The sequence below is a fragment of the Biomphalaria glabrata genome, chromosome 17 (assembly GCF_947242115.1).
Source record: "Biomphalaria glabrata chromosome 17, xgBioGlab47.1, whole genome shotgun sequence".
NCBI classification, from domain to species: domain Eukaryota; kingdom Metazoa; phylum Mollusca; class Gastropoda; family Planorbidae; genus Biomphalaria; species Biomphalaria glabrata.
Genome location: NC_074727.1, coordinates 17,814,199 through 17,834,831, shown reverse-complemented (window position 1 = coordinate 17,834,831; position 20,633 = coordinate 17,814,199). Strand labels below are relative to the sequence as shown.

The 20,633-nt window shown below is 32.4% G+C and overlaps 1 protein-coding gene across 1 annotated transcript; it reads left to right on the top strand.

Moving 5' to 3' along the window:
- The first annotated feature begins 875 nt into the window (after positions 1–875).
- Positions 876–19,958, top strand: LOC106068646 (transmembrane 9 superfamily member 1-like). The gene is made up of 15 exons (XM_013228091.2): positions 876–1,024; positions 6,319–6,408; positions 6,902–6,983; positions 7,606–7,713; positions 8,022–8,140; positions 8,576–8,685; positions 9,669–9,732; positions 10,037–10,108; positions 10,229–10,379; positions 10,486–10,611; positions 10,771–10,863; positions 11,513–11,623; positions 12,634–12,796; positions 13,578–13,769; positions 14,535–19,958. Exons 1-15 carry the CDS (start codon positions 941–943, stop codon positions 14,734–14,736), a joined length of 1,767 nt encoding a protein of 588 aa, XP_013083545.1. The 5' UTR covers positions 876–940; the 3' UTR covers positions 14,737–19,958.
- Positions 19,959–20,633: the final 675 nt, after the last annotated feature.

Sequence of the window (20,633 nt, the reverse complement as noted above, 5' to 3'; positions counted from 1 at the left end):
GGAGTTGAAACTCAAAATTTTTTATGATATAAAATTACATAAATATGATTTTAAAATTTCGATTAAAGACAAATTTTGTTTTAAATGTGCTAATATAATTGATCGTGTTATTTGATTGTCTGTTGCTTTTCATACTAGATACCGTTATGTAGTAGGTCTGTAATAAGTAAGACATATATTTTAAGAGTGAAGTCAATAGTCATGTGTGTCCTTATCCCTAAAAACAAAATGTCAAATTAAATTTTACTATTGTAGAACATCGACAAAATTTCCATTAAAAAAAATATTTAGTCGAGAAATTAATTCAAAACAGGTGCAGTTGTGCTTTTATATCAGCTTTCTAAATGTAGCCCACATTAATAATCGACCTAAAATATAACATGCCTAGATTAATAAATATGATAATCAAATATGTCTACATATTTTTAATATCTTAAATTATCATGAGCCCATATATTATAGTCATCTATGGCACTGCCAAAATAATTAAAGATTCGTAGGGTTAGAACCCTGCCACTGCATCCCCCGATGTTCTGCGGGATGTTTGGACTAGGTTTAGGATGTAGCCTAATAATCTCAAGGAACACCAGCAACATGTAAAAGAAAGTGTTAAACGAAAAAACAACGAGGAATTGTCATTGGCACTATTTATTAAAGATATATATAATGCATCAGCAATATATATTTTTTTCTTGTTTGTAGGTTAAAAGTCATATATATAGTCTACATTTTTTTAAATATAGAGTAGTTAGATCTAGGCAATGTATAGGACGTAGACTATCTTCTCTTTTGAAATAACGTTTCTTAATAAGAAAACATTTAGTAATTTAGACACCTTAGATCTCATATTTTGTCTATTTAGATTTAGATTCAGATCTAGATCTAGATCTAATTCCCGTATTATCTCGAACAAGCTGAGATTATCATTGTTGTTTTCAAAATGGCGACGGTTTATATGATTGCGTTGGCACTTGCACTGACATTAGCTTTTGCAAATGCAACTACTTATAAAGAAGGAGAAAAGGTACATAAAAATAGCAAAAAAATATGCCCGCCTAAATAATATAGACCTAATCTAAATAGCAATGTAAAACATCTAGATCTAGTCATCTAGAGTCTACATCTACTGATCTAGAACTTTTATTCTTTTTAGATTAAATACTAAAATAAATAATAGTAGTCTATACAATACACTATGTGACTATCATATACACTATGACTATTATATTTATACTGTATTATGTATAGAATAGATCTACTCTTTTTTTCTGACTCTCTCCCGGAGTCTCCAACTCAGTCTCTGTCTATACAGTAACACAGTGACAGTCTTAGTCTAATAATAGATCTAAGTGACAGTCTTTCTAGTCTTGAGTAGTCAGTCTAGTCTTTTTTAGTCTGTCTAGAGTTAGAGTAGTCTAGACTTTCTAGTTTCTAGAGTCTAGACTCTACTCTAGATCTAGACTCTAGCTCTCTTTGACTTTCTAAAATTAAAATAGATCAGCCCCCTAAAGTGTCTAAAGTTACTACTGTTCTACTGGACTACTGATGAGGGGACTGACACTGAGCTAGGCTAGATCTAGTTACCTCTAGTTACACTCTAGTACAGTTAGTCTATCATATTCATGAATATTCATATCTAGATCTAATCTATGTTTAAGTACGTCTATAATATTATATATTATAACTCATAACTAGATTTTAGATCTAGTTTAAGTGAAGCAGTATCCCGGTTATTGATAATATGATCATAATCACAATTGGCAATTGGTATGCTAGTTGTAGTATACCTCTTATTTACACTTTACTGAGTTACTCTAACTCTTACTACTCTTAGTAGACTGCTCTATTGGTAACTCTACATAGTCTCTACATGATTGTACATCTCTACTGTCTCTACTAACTTAACTAACTAGGCCTAACTGGCCCTAACTAGCCTTAACTAGGCCCTTCTCAACTCTACTGGCTCTAGATTATAATTATAGTATAATAGTTACTAGATCTAATTTAATAGTAGATTCTAGATAGTAATAGTAGATATCCACTCTAGTCTAGGCTCCAGAGGAGTCTTCAGTCTACATTTCTACATCTAGAATCTAGATTGTTAGATCTATGTTTTTAGTACTCTAGTGTACAGTCTAGACTAGTCACTGACTAGTGACTAAGTAATACACGTTGGTGAGTGGGGCAACCTCCTCAGGCCCAGAGCATGAGGGGGGGTCCCATGATAGAAGATTCCCTTGTTTCTCAATCATTTTTATGATGATTAAAGGCTACTAAATAATATTAGGCTTAGGGGACTGGGGACAAAATCTTACAAGCAAATTAATTACAAAACAGTACATAATGTAGTCAAGCAGCCAACAGTACAGTAGCTATGTTTTGTAATAATAAGACAGACAGTTGGATGAACTATAGATATATATCATTGTAAAGCTCAGAACAAGTGCTTCAATAATCAACTATCTAAAATTTAAAAAAAAAAAAATTATTACAAAAATAAAAAATAATAATGTCATTTTTAGTTGATTTACAATAAAAAAAAATCTATGTAAATAAATTTTATAAAACAATAAGATAACTTTATGTGTTAAGCACACCCTAAGCTTTATTTAGATATATAGTTTATAGCAAAGTAATTAAAACTAGCTAAATGACATACATATTTGTTCAACTTTTCAGAAAGTCTCAACTTGTAGGATTTCATTGCTTCAATGTCAAGTGAAAACGCGTCAAATTTTAAAACAAACTTGTATCCATTGAACCTATATAAACATTCTATACCTCATTGGAAAGCTCAGAACGAGAGCTTTAATAATGTACTATCAAAATTTAAAAAAAAAAAAAAAAATTTAATTTTGTCATAGCTAATACAAGTATTATAGATCTAGACTAGACAGCTACAGATCTAGTTTTAGATCTATATAATCTAGTATATAGTACTAGTCAACCCATGGCGTAGTCAACACCGCTATTTAGTGACAGGTGAACACTTCCTGAAAGACACAGTTGTCCATATGGGGTGGATTTGGGCAAACGACTGTGAGTGAATGAAAAGAAGGAACTCAGGAGAGAGCAACATACAATTGTCCATGACTGATAACAAGTTTTGAAAGAAAAGATACAGGCATATCTTTTTGAATGTTTGGCCTTGTGCTTTATTATTTGTCATGGCAAAGGCTAATCTAACTTGGAATAGTCTGCACATAAAGGTTAAAGGCAAATTTGAATCTGATGGAGTCAGGGATATCCGGGGAATAAGGACAGTTTGTGATGTAGCAGCTGTGATAAGTTTTACACTCCAGTGGGTTGCAGTGAATGCTACTGCTAAATAGCAGGGATATGGAGACGTTGACCCGGATTGTAAACTCAAGGAGGGTTATGCAGACTTTCTCAGAAGTAAATAGTGATAGTAGCAGGAAGTATTTGAGACATTGCCACAATTTCAGCCTCACCACCATAGACGCCAGAAGTATTTATGTCAAGCAGAGTGTATGACTGTGCTTCCGTGAGTAAGAACAACGGACAGAGCGTCACCATAGTTATCCCAATGTTCACAAACAAAGCTTATAGCAAATTTGCGAAGTTTGAGAGCAACAGTTTCGTCGATGATATTTTAAAAAAGATATTAGACTCATAGAAATAAACAGTTACCTGATGCAGGAATTTTGACTACATTGAAAGACCAGTTGACTCCACAAAATATACGGTGGCCATGGTTAGATCAAAACAAAGATACAGAAAAAACAAACAACTATTTTAATGACATCAGATATTGATGTGTGTAAAAAATACACATAAATGTAGTCAAATATATAGAATGTAAAGAGAAAGATTACTTGTTCTCTCCCCTCCTCCCTCTTTTTTTTTTTTTGAGCCATACTCTCTGTCCCGGCGAAAGTTACATGGGGTAACTCTAGTCTGACCTGCAGAAATTAGAGTTATTTTTCCATTACTTCATAGTGGTGTCCCACATGGTTGGGCCATGAAGAGAATTATATAATATATATATATATATATATATATATATTTATATATATATATATATATATATATATATATATATATATATATATATATATATATACTCACACTGACTGACTATAGACTAGATACTAAGTATAAAGATAGGGCAGATAGGCTCTATAAGTACCGAAGCAGTACTATAACTAGAATCATTCCCCTCATATATGTATATATATAGTTCATCCATCGTTGTTCGATGATGACCAATTTTGTCATCCAGGGGGCTGAGGGCTTTGCACTGGGGTTTTGTGCCTCCTCATGCGGCTGGTGAGACCTATGTGATCCCAGAATGTTCGGCTGCACACCGGGCAGGTTATTCCAGCTGGAGCTAGTGTCATTGGCCTTGCTTTTCTTCTCTGGCGCTTTCTTCTGCCAGCGCTGTTCTCTTTTTCACAGCAGCCTCTGCCCCAGTTTTCACAGTGCGATGCCATGTTGCTCTGTCATGTGTCTCTGTCTCAGTTAGTTTGTTACGGTTGTATTTGTTTCAAGGTTCTATACATGTAATTCTTAGTAAAAATAACCCTTTTCAGTTTAATAAAAGTGAAACTTTCATACAAACAATACACATCATCATCCCTCCCAGGGTTGTTACACCCCGGGAAGGGCTCTTGCCTGCTTCAGCACATCTTTCCATGCCAGTGTTGCCTCTGCACATCCTTCCATTCATATCACTCTTGAACTTGTCATCTCTATGCCCAAACTCAGTATTGCCTCTGCATTGTCATTTCTTCATATTCGTGGTCTGCCTTTGGGTCGCCTCGTTTAGAGTTGCTGATCCCCAATGGTGCGCCTCCCCAAGAGAATACCCTCCAGATACCTGGGAAATAAAATACCTGTGGTGGACCTTAATCAAACAAAATCAAATCCACAAACGCTTGGGCATCTTTTCCGAAAGTAAAGGCAGCTATACAGAGAGCCGAAAGGGGCACTCCCCCAGATGGTTGTGGGCAGGGGTAACAGTCCTGTCAAAAAAAAAATATTACAAAAGCTTTTACAAACAATACACAAAAGTCTTAACATTTACCAGATCTCTACTTGTTTCAACCTATTTAAAAGTAAGTTAAGAATAAAGTTCCCCTTGTGGTCTATAGGGTAGATGATGTAAAGATCATCTGTTTTTGTGGCCTACCGTTTAATGAAGGTATCGTTAGGCCAGCACAATGACCAACCGCCTTTACTTCTCCCAACTAATGTCAGGTACCCATTATAACTGTGTGGACTATGATCCCGAAATTAAAAATCCCAGTCTTCATCAAGATTCGAACCCGGTATCCCCAATTTGGAAGCCAAGCGCTTTACCCCTCAGCCACCGCGCCTCGTCAACCTATTTAATAGAGATTTTTTTTTGTTTAGTTTCCTGAAAACATACACTTTGTTTTAAAGTCTCAGTACCATAATAAAACTAAATTGTAGTGAAGAAGAAAAAAAAGACAGATGATTACTAATCACTTTGACTTTTTCTTGTGAAGCAGTTCATCATTTTAATGGACTCATTAAGCAGTTGTTGTTTTTTTGTACATATCTGATTGTTTGTTGTATTAGATAAAATAAAGATTCTAACATTTATTAATTCAACATCCCAACCAATTTTATTATCTTTTTTTTTTTTCGAAATACAACATGCATAGAAAAGTTCAGCAAAAAGAAATGTCTTAACTTTTTGTACTTATCTCTCATTTGTCTTTGATATAATTTCATTCGGATTTTCTTTCTGAAAATATTAAAGCCTACCTGGGTGGACCACTGGTCGTGCCGTTTGCGCGCTGGACTGTCATTTGGATTTATCGACGATCGAAGGTTCAAACCCTGCCTGCTCCCATCCCCCGTCGTCCTGCGGGAGGTTTGGACTAGGAAGTAAACTATCTTCAACTCTGAAGGATTATCCGAATTATGTAAAACATTTTACTTCGGGGGCCGATTTTGAGTTTGTGTTTCCACACAAACTGTCTTTTGTAACCTTGTTAGTATATAGACTAGTCTTTCACCAGTCTAAAAGCTACATATGTAGAGTAAATGTGAAGGGTTACTGGTCTAGTTGATGACTGTATGCATGCTACAAATATATCTATATCAAATATGAATTATTCAAGGGCTATTCATACTTCTTTATAATAGCCCTTCTGGCTAGCGATAAAATTTCCTTTTAAAAAATATAGTTACAGCCTTTTTGGAATAGTCTTTATTTCAGCTTTAATAAAACCTACTAATATTGTGATGTTCTAAATATTTGTGTATTTTATCATAAAATATAAGCATGGTTTTACTACCACACTTTTTGTCCTAATTTTCACTTAGGTTCTTGTATATGTAAATAAAGTTGGTCCATATTTCAACCCACATGAAACCTACCACTACTATCAGCTGCCGGTCTGTAGGCCAGACAAGGTATGTCAATTTACTTATGGTCTTGTGAGAATAGAATAGTGGGACTCTACTAATTTTAGAAGATACGCGTTCTATACTTCAGTGGTTCCCGTATAGCAATTCTCCTCATTTTAGAAGGTTGAATAACTTGTGAACCCAATGCTTTTTTTTTTATTTCACTTATAATAAATATTTGGCTTTGAAGAAACTTTAATGGTCCATAGGTTTCGAATCACTGCTCTAATTAATTCAGATTCAATAATGAAATAGTCTTCTTATGAAATAGTGAAAATCTTATTATCAAATAATCTAATTATCTTCTAGTTAAATTATGAAATAGTCTTCTTATTAAATAATAAAATAGTCTTCAAATTAAATAATGAATTAGTATACTCATGAAATAATAAAATAGTCTTCTAATTAAATAATGAACTAGTTTTTACTCATGAACTAATGAAATAGTCTTCTTTAGCGCTTCGCAATATATTTCTGAATTTCTCTCTAAATTCTTCAGATAGAACATAAAAGCTTAACTTTAGGAGAGGTGCTTGATGGTGATAGAATGGCTCTGTCTCTTTATGATATACAATATCGAAGTAAGTTTTCTATTACCTATGTAAATCTAAGAAATGTAATATTTTGTTTTATCATTAATTAAAGACTGTTAAAGATTCCTTTATTATTCATGTCTTAAATTAGTGGCATATTTTGGTTTAGTATTACTGCAATTTTAATTTGTAATATTTTGTCCTGCAGCTTCTCCTAACTCTCCAAATTTAGTGACTTTAATAATATGTTTGTTACCACTTAAAAATTAATTTGTGACAATTTGATTTTTATTTGAGGAGGTGGGAAGGTGGGGGCTGTTCTTATCTTGAATTTCTTGTGCTGAGAAATTTCAAACCAAAAGCACTGAGTTGTTACAAGGGAAATGTGTTAGAACGATTTGTAATTAATTTTTTTTTTGTACAGAGCACTTTGGAATGCTATGACTTTTGTTGTTGTTGCTGACAACAGACAGGTGTTACAAGAAAAAGAAAACATTTAGTATTTTAAAAAAAAAAAAAAACTTTTAAGTGATACTTTATAGATGTCATTTTTTTTCCCCATTTTTTTGTTTAGCCTGAACCTAGTTGATTTTTAGAGCTAATGCGATGATTTTGATACTTTTTTGTATTTAAGTAATATTTAATATTTTCTTTTTTTAACCATCCACAGTGGATATCCCGACAAAAACTGAACTGTGTAAAGTAAAATACAGTGAGAATGATCTGGAACTCTTGCGGAGTGCTATAGAAGATCTCTACTATTTTGAGTTTGTGTTAGGTAGAGTTATTTCTAAGATTGTATTTTTAGTTGATGTTTTTTTTCTTTCTTATTTCTGTTTTTTTTTTAAACTATTTTAAAATGATTAATTACAGTTTATACATTACTTATAAATGCATTTTTTTTAGTGAGACCTTCTTATGGTCCATCACCATCTTATTGAGTATCAAACAAAACATAAGCTGGAGATAGTTTGTTTAGTTGATACTGCACTGTTACAGTGACTTGACCTATTTAAATATTTTTTTTATTTTATTATTCTGAGAATCTGTTTTATTGTTTTAAAAATGTACATTTTGTATTCCTAGATGACATTCCTATCAGAGGTTTTATTGGCCATCTTGAAGAAGGTGGATTCCTGCCTCACACACATAAGATTTACTTGTGGGTACACCTGCACTTTAACATAGAATACAATCAGGATCATGTAAGTATAGATTTTAACACATTGAAAATCAAATTTACACATACACTGATTGTTGTGCTAACAAATGATTTTACTTTTCCCTTGAAATATTTCCCACTTAGTTTGAAACTACCTTAAATATATTCTTATATAATCATAATTTATTTATCTATTTTGGCTTTGTCTCTGATTAAGTTAGTTTTGTGTTTATTTTAAAGCTAAAATTGGAGTTGGGATCAGGTTTAGGGCTAGCATTATACTTTTCATTTAGGTTATTGTCAGTAAAGAAAGAAAATCTTTCTTTTTTTTTTTTTAAAGAAAAGAATTATCTGATAATTACGCTTTATATTTCAGAATTTCCTAAAAAATTTTTTAAGTTATTTATAGCATGACTTTTTTTTGTTTAAACATAGAGTACTAAATTTTTAAACAAGCCCTTATTGTTATTTTTTGCAGATCATCTACGCCAATGTTACCACCAAAGAACAGCTTCCTATATCACTGGATGGTGCAAGCACTCCATTAGAAGTGGCATTCACATACACAGTCAAATGGGTTCAGACAGAGTAAGATTTCTTAGTCACTTATGACCCAAAAGTTTCAAATAGTAAAAACAAGGTATCCTGTGAGAAAAAAAAAAAGTGGCACAGACTGTGGACTAAATCACAGTGTATCTTGAAAAATTTGCATTAATTACATCAGGCAAAAGTATACCTAAAATAGAGTATAAACTATTGGGATAAGCAATACATACCACAAACATTAGAGCCTTAGAGTTATCAGCTACAATCCTTTTTACCAGTTAGTTAATTTTCCTAACAAGACACCTTTAAACCCTTTATATTCCTCCTGTTAGAATTAGAATAAGACACCCTCATCAGAAACAGATGATCTTAATATCATTCGCAAAGTCTGAAAGGGAAACTTTACTTTTTTTTTAACTAGTTAGAATTATCATTCCATCCACGAGATAGTCTGGCTCCTGGAGAGTGCACAACAGAATGACACATAATTGAAAAATGAAAATCAGAACGATACTGAGCAGGAGGATGTTTTTTTTTTCTTTTTTTTTTTCCTTAGTCTCCCTTGTTCAAATGATTAGTGTTCTCACATTTTTATTAAGTTTGTTCTTTTTGTGTGTGTGTGTGTCAGTCTATTTTTTTCTTTTATGTTAAATGGAGTCCTGTATTGAACCTCTGTGTTAGTGTTTCTCTAGATCAAAATATACATTAATGAAAATATAACAGCATATGTTGGAACATCCCTCTATTACATATTTGATACAACTATTGGACGAAGACACTGGCCCTCAGATATTTCCCAAACTCTAAGGAGACTTGCATGATCTAGAAAAAAAATAGCACATTTATCTCATATATATGTTAATTATTTAAGTCTTTCATTTTTTAAAAATTAGAATAAAAACATGGATTCCAATTTTTTTTACATTTAGGTTAATTTTAATGTTTTCAAGTATCCTAAACATAACCTTTTTGCTTATTCATTCATGTGTCTTAAAATCTTATAGTCCTGATATTTGTTTTTTCAGCTTAACCTATGATCAGAGAGGAACACGCCTTAGAGATAACTCATTTTTCCCCAAAAATCTGGAGGTAAGGCATTTTTTTTTTTTTTATCATCATCCTTTCTTTAATAGAAATAGTCATTGAAAACAAACATTCTTTGTAATTACTAAATCATGCTAAATATATATTAGGTATGACATTGTTAAGACAATACATTTCAGATAATAAAAGAATAAATTTCAGAATTAAAATTAACTTTGTTTACCTGCTGTCCATTTCAGTGGTTTTGTGTGTGTGTGTTTTATGTTTTAACTTTTTGTTTTCATATGTACCTAATAAGCTCTTTTTTTTTTATGCAATAGAACTGTAGATATTTATTTATCATTTCTAGATCCACTGGCTGTCCATCATCAACTCTTTAGTTTTGGTGTTCCTTCTCATCGGGTTTGTGGTCATCATTATGGTAAGTGAAGTAATATCTTAACATTACTCTGTGTGCAAAAAAAATACTGTGTCTAATAAGCATGTTAATTTAAAATAAATGTGTCTTCATTGATTTAGTGATTTCCTTGAATATTTTTAGACTCGCGTCCTGAAGAGTGACTTTGCACGTTACAACATTGAGGATGAGGAGGACACAGATGATTTAGACTCAGATGACAATGGCTGGAAGATCATTAGAACAGATGTTTTTAGGTTTCCACCTAATAAAAACCTTTTCTGTGCTATTTTAGGTAATTCAAGATTTGAAAGTATACATTGTTTATGCCATTACAAACCTTCAGCTGCCATTCAATTTTTTAAATTTGCATGTGTATTAACTTTGTGTTACATCTCCAGGTGTTGGAAGTCAGTTTTTGGCTTTAGCAACTGGCATACTATTGATGGCTCTAGCTGGAATGTTCAATGTTCATCGTCATGGAGCCATCAACGCTGCTGCTGTAGTTCTGTATGCTTTTACATCAAGTCAGTAGTCTTTTCTTGTTTTTGTGTTTTTTCTGTTCCATTTGTCTTCGTCTGTATAGCTTTTTTAAATGTATTAAAGTTTTCAATGATTGCTATATTATTATTTTTTTACTACTTATATCAATAGAAAATTAATTTTTCTGATATTATCGTCTCCAGGCATCAGTGGTTTTGTAGCAGCCAACATGTTTAAAAAGATGGGAGGAGAAAACTGGGTGTGGAACATTAACCTTACTTCAGCTTTGTTTGCTGGTAAGATTCAAAACATTTGGAGAAGATAGCCAACACACTCACTCAATTTGATTGAAATATGTTAGTCTGTGCTCAAGCAGAATCTACTTTTATTGAAATTTTTTAGTTACAGACTTCATGCTTTACATTTAAATATAAAATTAGTATAACAACAGATTCTCTATACATTTTATTTGTTGATCAAAATCTAATTATATAATTTGAAATAGATGGTTTGTTAATAGTATGCTTTAACTTTCTTTAACAAAAGTCCCTAATGCTCTGTTAGTGTTCAATCTAGATCAGTCGTTATTGAAGGGCTGAACACTGACCTGTGATGTTGCAACCTTGGGGCAGTTTAGACCAATAGCTCATTGCCACATCACAGATGAGCTATTGGTCTAAAGTGCCCACATGTTGTGATGTCACAATTCAATGTTAAAGCCTTCTATAGCAATTGGTCTCTATTTCATGGACTTGGTAGATGTATAGTTAAACCCTAAAATCATTTACCTTGTTGGTGTTATAATAGTTTTAAATTTATTTTAAGGCTTTGCCCTAACTCACTTATAAATGATTAAGACTAATATTAACACTTGTGTGGAAAAATACAAAGTATAAATATCATAAAAAGAATGTAAAGATTTGATCATTTCTTTTGTCTTTTCAGTTCCATTTTTCTTTGTCTGGGCTGTGATCAACTCAGTAGCTTGGGCTTATGGTACAACTAGGGCACTGCCAGCCACAACTGTCATCTTACTTATGGCTCTTTGGGTCTTTAGTAAGTACTCATTTGAGCTTTTCTTTTTTTGCTCTCATAGTGCCCAAAATATATTTTTTTTGGGGGACAAGTTAAGGTCTGATGTAATTTATTTGTATATTATGTATAAGCTAATTCTATAGCATGGATAGAACTAAGATGCTACTAAATAGATCCTAAGTATCACTTACAAAGGAATGTAGAAAGATGGTCCACAAATCTTGTGTGATGCCCCAACAGTTCAACGGATAGGTGGAGGTGGAGGGTAATAAACTGATTAGATACCATTTAAAAAATGTTGCCACTATTATGATTTCTCTGTTTTGTAAAATACTTATAACACCTTTTTTAAAACATATCATGGTTCAATTGAGACTTTCTTTTAGAGTTGTCAAATGTCCTCTTTTTCTGATCTTTTTCTTCCTATTCTTTTTTTTTTTAACTCATTTTGTTGACACTACATTGTCTACTTAATAGAAGTATTTAAATGATCATTCAATGTAATCTATTTTGTAATATAGCCATAGTTTAACATTCTTTTACCATTTCTAATATTTAGAGATTCCAATGTAATTTATTTTTGCACTTAGAATGTTTATATAATACAAGCTAAAAAAAAATGCTGTTCTTTTATAACAATATCAAGAAAGGAAGTTATTTAGGTTTTTTTTTGTTGTTTTTTTTTAGTGTGCTAATTTAAGCAATAAAAAGAAATTAAAAATACTTTTTAAAAAAAAACAAGCTTATATTAAGTGTAATAGTATCAATCAGTTTGAATCAGTCATGATGCATGATTGACTAGATATATGTTCAGCTTTTAGCTTTCTCAGTGTGCTCTGATTCTATCACTAGTCTGGACCAATTGTGAAAGGGGGAGAGAAGAAGGGGGTATCAGATAAAATAAATAATTGTGAAAAATTTCAGCTTACTCCGAGATTGCATGTGAGAGAAATAATGTGTACAAACTTTTTACCAAATAGACAGAGTGAGTTGATTTAAGCTTTGTAAAAACAAACTTTTCTTTCCTTTAGTTGGCTACCCACTCACAGTTTTAGGTGGGATATTTGGCAAGAACTATGCTGGAACTTTTGATGCCCCCTGCAGGACAAAAAACATTGCGAGAGAGATCCCTAGCGTTCCATGGTACAGGTCTGCCCTCGCCCACTGTGCAATAGGAGGCTTCCTGCCGTTTAGGTAAGTTGAATATTAAGTATTAGGATAGTTTTGCATAGATATTGTTCAGTCTTGCAAGTAACATGGCTAGTCAAATTTGTAGCACAATTATAACTTACACTAAATAAGATATCTACACAAAATCAGATATCTTGCTGTCCATGGGGTTAAGGTGATGGAAAGTTGATATGTTCTGTGAGGGTTTTTTGTTTGTTTTTGAGTGTGTTTGATATTCCAAGGTGACGGTTTACAACTTTTGCCATAAATAAAAGAGTGAGTGCCGGAACATGCTTGTCACTGATGCTGACCAATTTAATTTTAGAGTTGAGGGCATCCCAAAAGCAATTAAATCTGAAGAGATGAGAGTGGATTGGTTATAAAATTGGTTTCAAATGTAAAATGTAAAGTAACTTTGTTGGAATAGGTTGTCATGCTTGACTGAACATAAAGGCAAGTAAGCGTTTTAAGCCCGGTCAAGTTGGGAAGGCATAGTTCAGAGAGAAACATCAGGAAAGACCTTGAACTCCAATTTTGTAAACAAGTGTGCGAGTCAGACAAAAATATCCCAGCTACATTAGTATTTACATGATTTATACAAGTTATTTAAGTTTGATGTAAAATTTGTGTTCATTGTTAAATTTCAGATTATTTCATTTGACTGCATTTCTTCAGTGTATATTACTAAATTGACACTTTCGAACCTGCAGATGTTGCAAATAATTCAATAAATAATAAAAACAACACTACTCTCCAATAAAATGGTGACATTGCTAACATCTAAAACCTATTTGTCTTCCCACAGTGCTATCTCCGTAGAGTTGTACTACATCTTTGCCACCCTTTGGGGACGAGAGCAATACACATTGTTTGGGATCCTCTTCATTGTCTACGGCATTCTGCTCAGTGTGACTGCCTGCATCTCTATAGCTCTGACCTACTTTCAGCTTTCAGCAGAAGATTATCGCTGGTGGTGGCGGTCCATCTTCAGCGCAGGGTAAGCAGAAAATGTTTCTAACAAGTGTTACTTCATACTATGTTATCATTTTTTTGAGTTTTAAAAACTTTTCTCTCTTATTACGCACCAAAGAAAAAAGAAACGACATGTTGAGTATAATTATGGAATGTACCAATGTTTTGTTCATAACTAAATGTTACTTAGAAGTAAGGTCTCAGTGCCACATATAGAAGTGGTGCCAGCCCATGCAAATCTTCAGACTAGCTTTAATTAATCCTTTAAAAAAAGTTTTGTGGATTACAACTCATTTTGGCATACCAGTGTTGGATGCAATATGTACTTTCAAGATCAAAATACAAGAACAGAATAAAGCATCTCCGAATCCTATAAGCAAGTCCTGAATAAAAAATGTTAAAATATTTTACAGTACTCCCAATTAATGTGAGTGAGAAAGACAGTTAACAGATCTTGTATGGTGTCCCAATAGTGCAACAGACTAAGGGAAAGGTGTTAATGTGTTAGTGAAAATAAGACTTTGACTATACTTCCAATTAAGTGTTTTAAACTAGATTTGACCATGCCTCCAATAAAACTAGTTTAAAACAATAAAGCTTGTTATAACAAAGCATGACTACATTTAAAACATGTATTCTAACTTTATAAATACAAGCTACCTGTGAATGATTTATGAAACCCGCTTAATGTCTCACTTATGTATTCACTATACTTAATGTCTTACTTATGTATTCACTATACTTGATTATGTCCTAACACTAGTGATAAACTTGATTGATTATCTTCCAGATCCACTGGTCTGTTTGTGTTCCTGTACGCTCTATTCTACTACTACAAGCGTTCCAACATGTCTGGCCTCCTGCAGACACTAGAGTTCCTTGGCTACACCGCACTTACATGTTACGTGTTTTTCCTCATGCTGGCCACTGTGTCTTTCTTTGCCTCGCTCAAGTTTGTACGCTACATCTATGTCAACATTAAGATGGACTAGCTGGTTGGTTGAAAGGTTATCTGTGGGGAACCTAATGGCTGCTTTATATTTGTCTATGACCGGACCATTATTTTCTTTTTCAACCAATGTGGCTGTTGTCAAATCTCTGTGAAATCTTGTAGACCATAATCATGTATTTATTTATATGGCATGCAAGATAAATATTAGTATGGTCTGCCTTTGACTGCACATTAATTGTTTTAAATATACAAATGTACGAACTTTAAGGATTTGGTTTGTTTGGGGTTTGTTTTTTACAGTCCTGGTTTGTTTTTACATGAATTTTTTAAAACACAAGAGATAAATTGTAGAGGGAAAAACTTGAATTTTGTGCATCCATTCTTCAGTCACTTGAAAATGTAAATGTTTTATGCTTGAATTAGTTTGTGAATCATGTGAAACCTGTTTTGCATTCACTGTGTCACATAGTACTTTCACACAAACCTAGATGTGCGTGAGAGATTTTTGGGAGGGGGGGGGGTAGGCTCACATTTCCCTGGATGTTTCAGTATACAAAGGATTTCTTACTTTACTCATGCCATTTAGTGACTGCTGGGTGTGCCATTAGGTATCAAGACCTTTTTGTTCATGTCTGTAGTTGTCAGACTTTTTTTTTACTGTCTAGTACAATCTATGTCCTCTGCTTTTCACTTAAAAAAGGCTGGTCCATTCCTTGATTCTCCCATCTGTCTGTCACTAGTATGGTTTGGTGCCTTGTAGTTTAGTTTTGACTGTCTTAAAATTCAAACCATCTAAAAAAAAAACTTTTTTTTTTCCGTGAGAATGCGAAAAGATTAAATAAATGAGCCTATTAAAAGTTTTGTCCTCTTATCACTTGATTAACAAGATTATAATTACTTGATAAAGTAAGATCTGATGAGATGCAATAGCCATTGTCATGCTCTAAATTCTTCTTTCGTTTTTTTTTACAACTTTGGATAAGCCATGCTTTAAATTTTTATTCAAATCCTTATTTAACCAATTTGTATGAATCACACCTCAAGTTTAGTAAAACCTTTCACAAATAGTTTTAAGGTCTTGATTATTTGAATAGATGCAAGTTTCCCCACTTTTATTGGACTAATGGACTTATTAGAAACTAGTCCTTAACTACAGTTAACACTATTATGACTAAGTGCTGTGTAATCTACTTTGATTTTACCAGATTTGAAAGTATATTTCCTTTAGTCTCTCACTCCCAAGCTAATGCAATAAAGTCTATGATATACATGAATGAATGAATGAATTACTTTTTTGTAGGGCCTAATCTTTTTGTGGGATCAGATAATTATTTTGGTTTCTCTCTGCGCACAGGTTTCTCTTCTGCATGACAGCAGAAGATACATTGGATATAATTGTGTTTGAATTTACTTTATTTTTAATATAATCTCCAATGAGTCTTCATTTCTTACATTTCAGTACAATCATTTGACTGTCATATTAACTGCTTCATTACTATAATCAATTATATATGAATGTTTGATATGTATCTATATATATTTATATATATATATATATATTTGATTGATTACATATAATTTTGTGTATTGAATTGTCTAAATGTTTGCAGAGTGGCAATAATGGTCAATGGGTTTAAACAGAAGTGTTGATCAACTTGTTGAGTACATTTGATATTGTTCTGTAAGCTAAGTGTTGGTCAACTTGTTAAATACATGTTGTATAAGCTAATGACTTATAGTGTTTGTGTGTGTGTGTCAGCATGTCATGTCTCCACTTGTACCATTGTTATATTTATGTGAGAACAATTTTATTTCACTTCAGCATTTGGAAGGACAAATAGAATTTAAATTTAGCAATTTCTCATTATTGACATTTTTTTTATTTTTTAACTTGTATACGCCATATAACATTTCAATCCTGCCCTAGCACAAACTGTATGAGTTCCTGTTAAACTTAGTCCCATGGAAACTAGTTTATTGTTGAGCTACATCCTAGCTGTCAGTTGTGTTGATCTGCATGCTAAAAGGCGGACTAAGTTTTCATTTCTAAAATGTAGGATCTTACTGATATTGTATCTTTAAAAGGATGGATCTTTGCTTTGAGGTTCAATATGATTTTTTCTTTTTCTGGTCAATCACTTTTAGAAAAAAAAAGTTTTCCGCTGAGCTTACTACGGTATCAGCAATTTAAGACTGATATTTAGTTGATGATGTAGACAAAAATATTTCATCATTTTAAATAGAATGTGACATGAAATTGAGAACTATGCCAATGGCAGCAACTAAAAGACAGAAGCTTTGATGAAGGATGATGATGAAATGAAGTTGTAATTATTTATTAGACTTTCAGCTATGTATCACATTGCCAGACATTTATATTTATTCTCTTTATTAGATCTTCATTTCATGGATTACTTTTCATACAATTAGCTTTAAAGCACTACTAATTCTTCAAAGTTAAAATTATTTAGAAATTGTGTCTATTATTTTTTAGAGTTAGTTTTGTCTTTAAAAAAAATAAAATCTTTTCTTGTCTAGTATAAAAGATAGAGTAAAAAGTAAAGTTCCCTTTTCAGACCTTGTGGTCTATAGGGCAGATGATGTAAAGGTCATCTGGTTCTGTGGCCTACGGTTAATGAGGATGTCATGTGGCTAGCACAACGACTAACCACCTTTACTTTTCCCAACTAATGTCAGGTACCCATTAGAGCTGGACTCAGAGGCGCCAGAAGATACCTAAATTAAAAATCTCAGGATATCGGACCCCTGTTCGGAAGCCAAGCGCTTTACCACTTAGCCACCGCACCTCCTTGTATACTAGTATAAAAGATAATGTTGTAAAAAAAAATTTTTAAGAAATTAAACAGTACTAATTATTTTTTTCATATTGACTGATAACATACACTGAAATGTTTAGCTAGTAGCTGTTCAGTTTGTTTAAAACATGTCTGATATTAGCTTTCACATTTGACCCCCATGTTATAGCATCATTTGTTTATTCCAGCAATTTCTATTCTCTTGTTTCTTTCTCACATCTCACAGAGTTACCATTTCAGGGGTTCTGGTTCTTTGCATGTCCACAATCCTTTTTTTTTTTTTTTTTCAATGATAGTCATGGGTCCTTTTGTACATCTCTAAATAATAATGTAGTGGGTCAGTGTTTTCTTTATTAATAGCGCAAGCGTACATCTGAACAATGATCATCTTTTTTAAGGTCTTTCAAGAAAAGTTAACATTAATTTTATGGTCTGTTGCATATTTTTTTCAAGTATGCAAGTCATCTTTTGTAAATAAAATGTCTTTTGCAGTTTATTTGATTTATGTTAATACAAAACAAAATGATTTAGATAAATACCTTAATTTATATTTCCAACTTCCCTTTAGTTAAATCATTGAAAGTGCCAATTTGTTTTTTAACTATTCCAGTCAATGTAGATCAAGAAGATTTTGAATATCTACCATCTTTAGAAAGTTGGAGAGTTTGTTTGTTGTTTTTTTGGTTGTTTGTTGTTTTTTTGGGAAAAGGGGGGGGTCTAAAATTTGCATTCATTATATATATATATATATAAATTTATACGCTTGAAGAGTGATGAGAGATATGTGTTTGTATATGTATATATGTGATGCATTATAAAGAGTTGACATTAAAACTGCTTATTATAACCTATTCAACTTTTATCTTGTTCATTGCTCTATTTATGTTTATTGTTCCATTCAATGCACATTTAAATAATCCATTGTTGTTTTTTAAGAAGAAAATGTATGTTTGTTTGTTTTTTTTCATAATTATTTTTTATAAGTTACATAAGATTTTACTGACTATTGATGGCAACCTACCGATTTTTTTGGATTGCTGAACACAGCTGGTCATGGTTTTATATGGCTGCACACAGCTGGTCATGGTTTTAGATGGCTGCACACAGCTGGTCATGGTTTTAGATGGCTGCACACAGCTGGTCATGGTTTTAGATGGCCGATTGTTGTGGTAGACCAGGCTACTTCTCAATGATGACATGGCTGATATATGTTAAAACAAATGTTTTGGTGCTGGACTCATCATTGGCTAGTTGAATATGGCTCATCACTTGTGATAGCTGACACACAATGTCATTGGTTAGCTGTCCCTGGACACAAGGTTGGTTGCCATCTTTGTTAGCTGGCTGTTGCTTTTGATTTACATGTGCAAATTTATTATAGGAAATTATCTATTGAACATTTGAAATGTGATATTTTTGTTGTTGATTTACCTACATAACCAATCTGAACATCACTACAAGATGAACACCTCAGAGCAAGACAGTTTTATTTCCCACTAATGCCAGATCTGACATTTGTATAATTGTAATTTGGATCTTGATGATTCAGATTTGAATTAAGACCATTTAGAAGCTTTCAGAACTATTTTATAGTTTCATATTGAAGACTAATTCTATTATTCCATGTTCAGCATCTCTCTAGAATACATTAAAATGAACTTGTAATTTGTTAGACCCAGAAAGCACTATTGCAAAAGAGATTATGAATTTTAAAGATTCTGCCTGTAAATTGTTATGCTAAGAATAAGAAATCTATATTTGTTTGCTTTACTTAGAGGGATAGACTGCAATACAATTTACATCATTATCAAGTAGTCCATTCAGGAAAATAACATTGTCATACAGATTAATGCATTTTATAATTAAAACCTTTTTCTCTTTCTTCAGTTTATTTTTTTGTTTATTCCACTTATGATTAATTGTCTTGCTCTGATTATGATACACATCTTACTAAGTGATGAGTGCTTCTTGTTCTTAATAAAGATGCTACCAAAAATTCAATGATGTTTAGTACTTTGATGGCACTCTCCAAATTTGTGGCAAATGAAGTTTTGTTCTGACACCTGATTTGTATTATATTAAATAACATGGAGGGTACTGTGTGTTTTCATTTATTGTCAGTTCCTCTTGTGATGTCTATTTATCACTACTTATTGATAAATCATGTTTTTCACCATGTCCATTTTATTTTATAGAAATATTTTTCATGTAGATTTTTTTTTTGGTTGGAAATTATGTTGTTGTTTTTTTCTTCAAAATCTGGTCATTTTCTGGTACTGACTGGTTTGCCAGAAGTGACTGTGCCTTACAAATACATCTACGCACTTGACACAATTTGGGAAATTTCATTAACGGTTGTTTCAATTTTTTAATAGTAAATGATTGAAATTGAACTTTTTTTTTTGGTGTTCTCCATTTATAGAGAATAAATGATCATATCAAAGTGCACATGTTTTTGTCCATTGTATGTGATGTGAACATAACATTTGTTGCATATACTTTCCAACATTTCACATGCCTGCAAACTTTGCATTGGTCGAAGAACAATTCTTTCTCAATAAAAGATGTTTATTGTGATAATGTTTATTCTATATTAGTGAAAATACATTTTTCATTAACCTTTAGATGAAAAAATTAGTATTATTTATAACTCAACTTAGAAGTTGTTGTTTTTTTTACAAAGCTTATATCAACTCACTTTGGTAAAAAGTTTGTACATGTTATTTCTCCAACTCCAAATCTCAGATCAAGCTGAAATTTGAACAATTATTTTTTTTTACCTGACAACACAAGAATCAATTTAAAAAACAACACAAGAATCAATTTAAAAAACAACACAAGAATCAATTTAAAAAATAAAAAAAGAATCAATTTAAAAAATTAACTGTTGGAAATTAATTATTTTGGTTGTTAATCTTGAATCATTTTCTCAACTGATCCAGATAATAGAATGATAGCATATTGAGAAACCTAAAAAGCATGAAATAGTGCTGAAGAAAACAATTGGTAAAATATTTCTAACAAGTTGACCCACGGCGTAGCATATGCCGCTATTTTGCAGGGCCGGCCTTAGGCCACTGCGACCACAGTGGGCCCCGCACTTTCATAGGACCTGCCCTAA

Excerpts from the sequence above, each read along its gene's own strand:
- LOC106068646 (XM_013228091.2), top strand. The coding sequence starts at position 941 with ATGGCGACGGTTTATATGATTGCGTTGGCACTTGCACTGACATTAGCT. Across the intron at positions 9,733-10,036 it reads TTTTCCCCAAAAATCTGGAG|ATCCACTGGCTGTCCATCAT; the intron begins GTAAGGCATTTT and ends TATCATTTCTAG. Across the intron at positions 10,612-10,770 it reads TCTGTATGCTTTTACATCAA|GCATCAGTGGTTTTGTAGCA; the intron begins GTCAGTAGTCTT and ends TATCGTCTCCAG.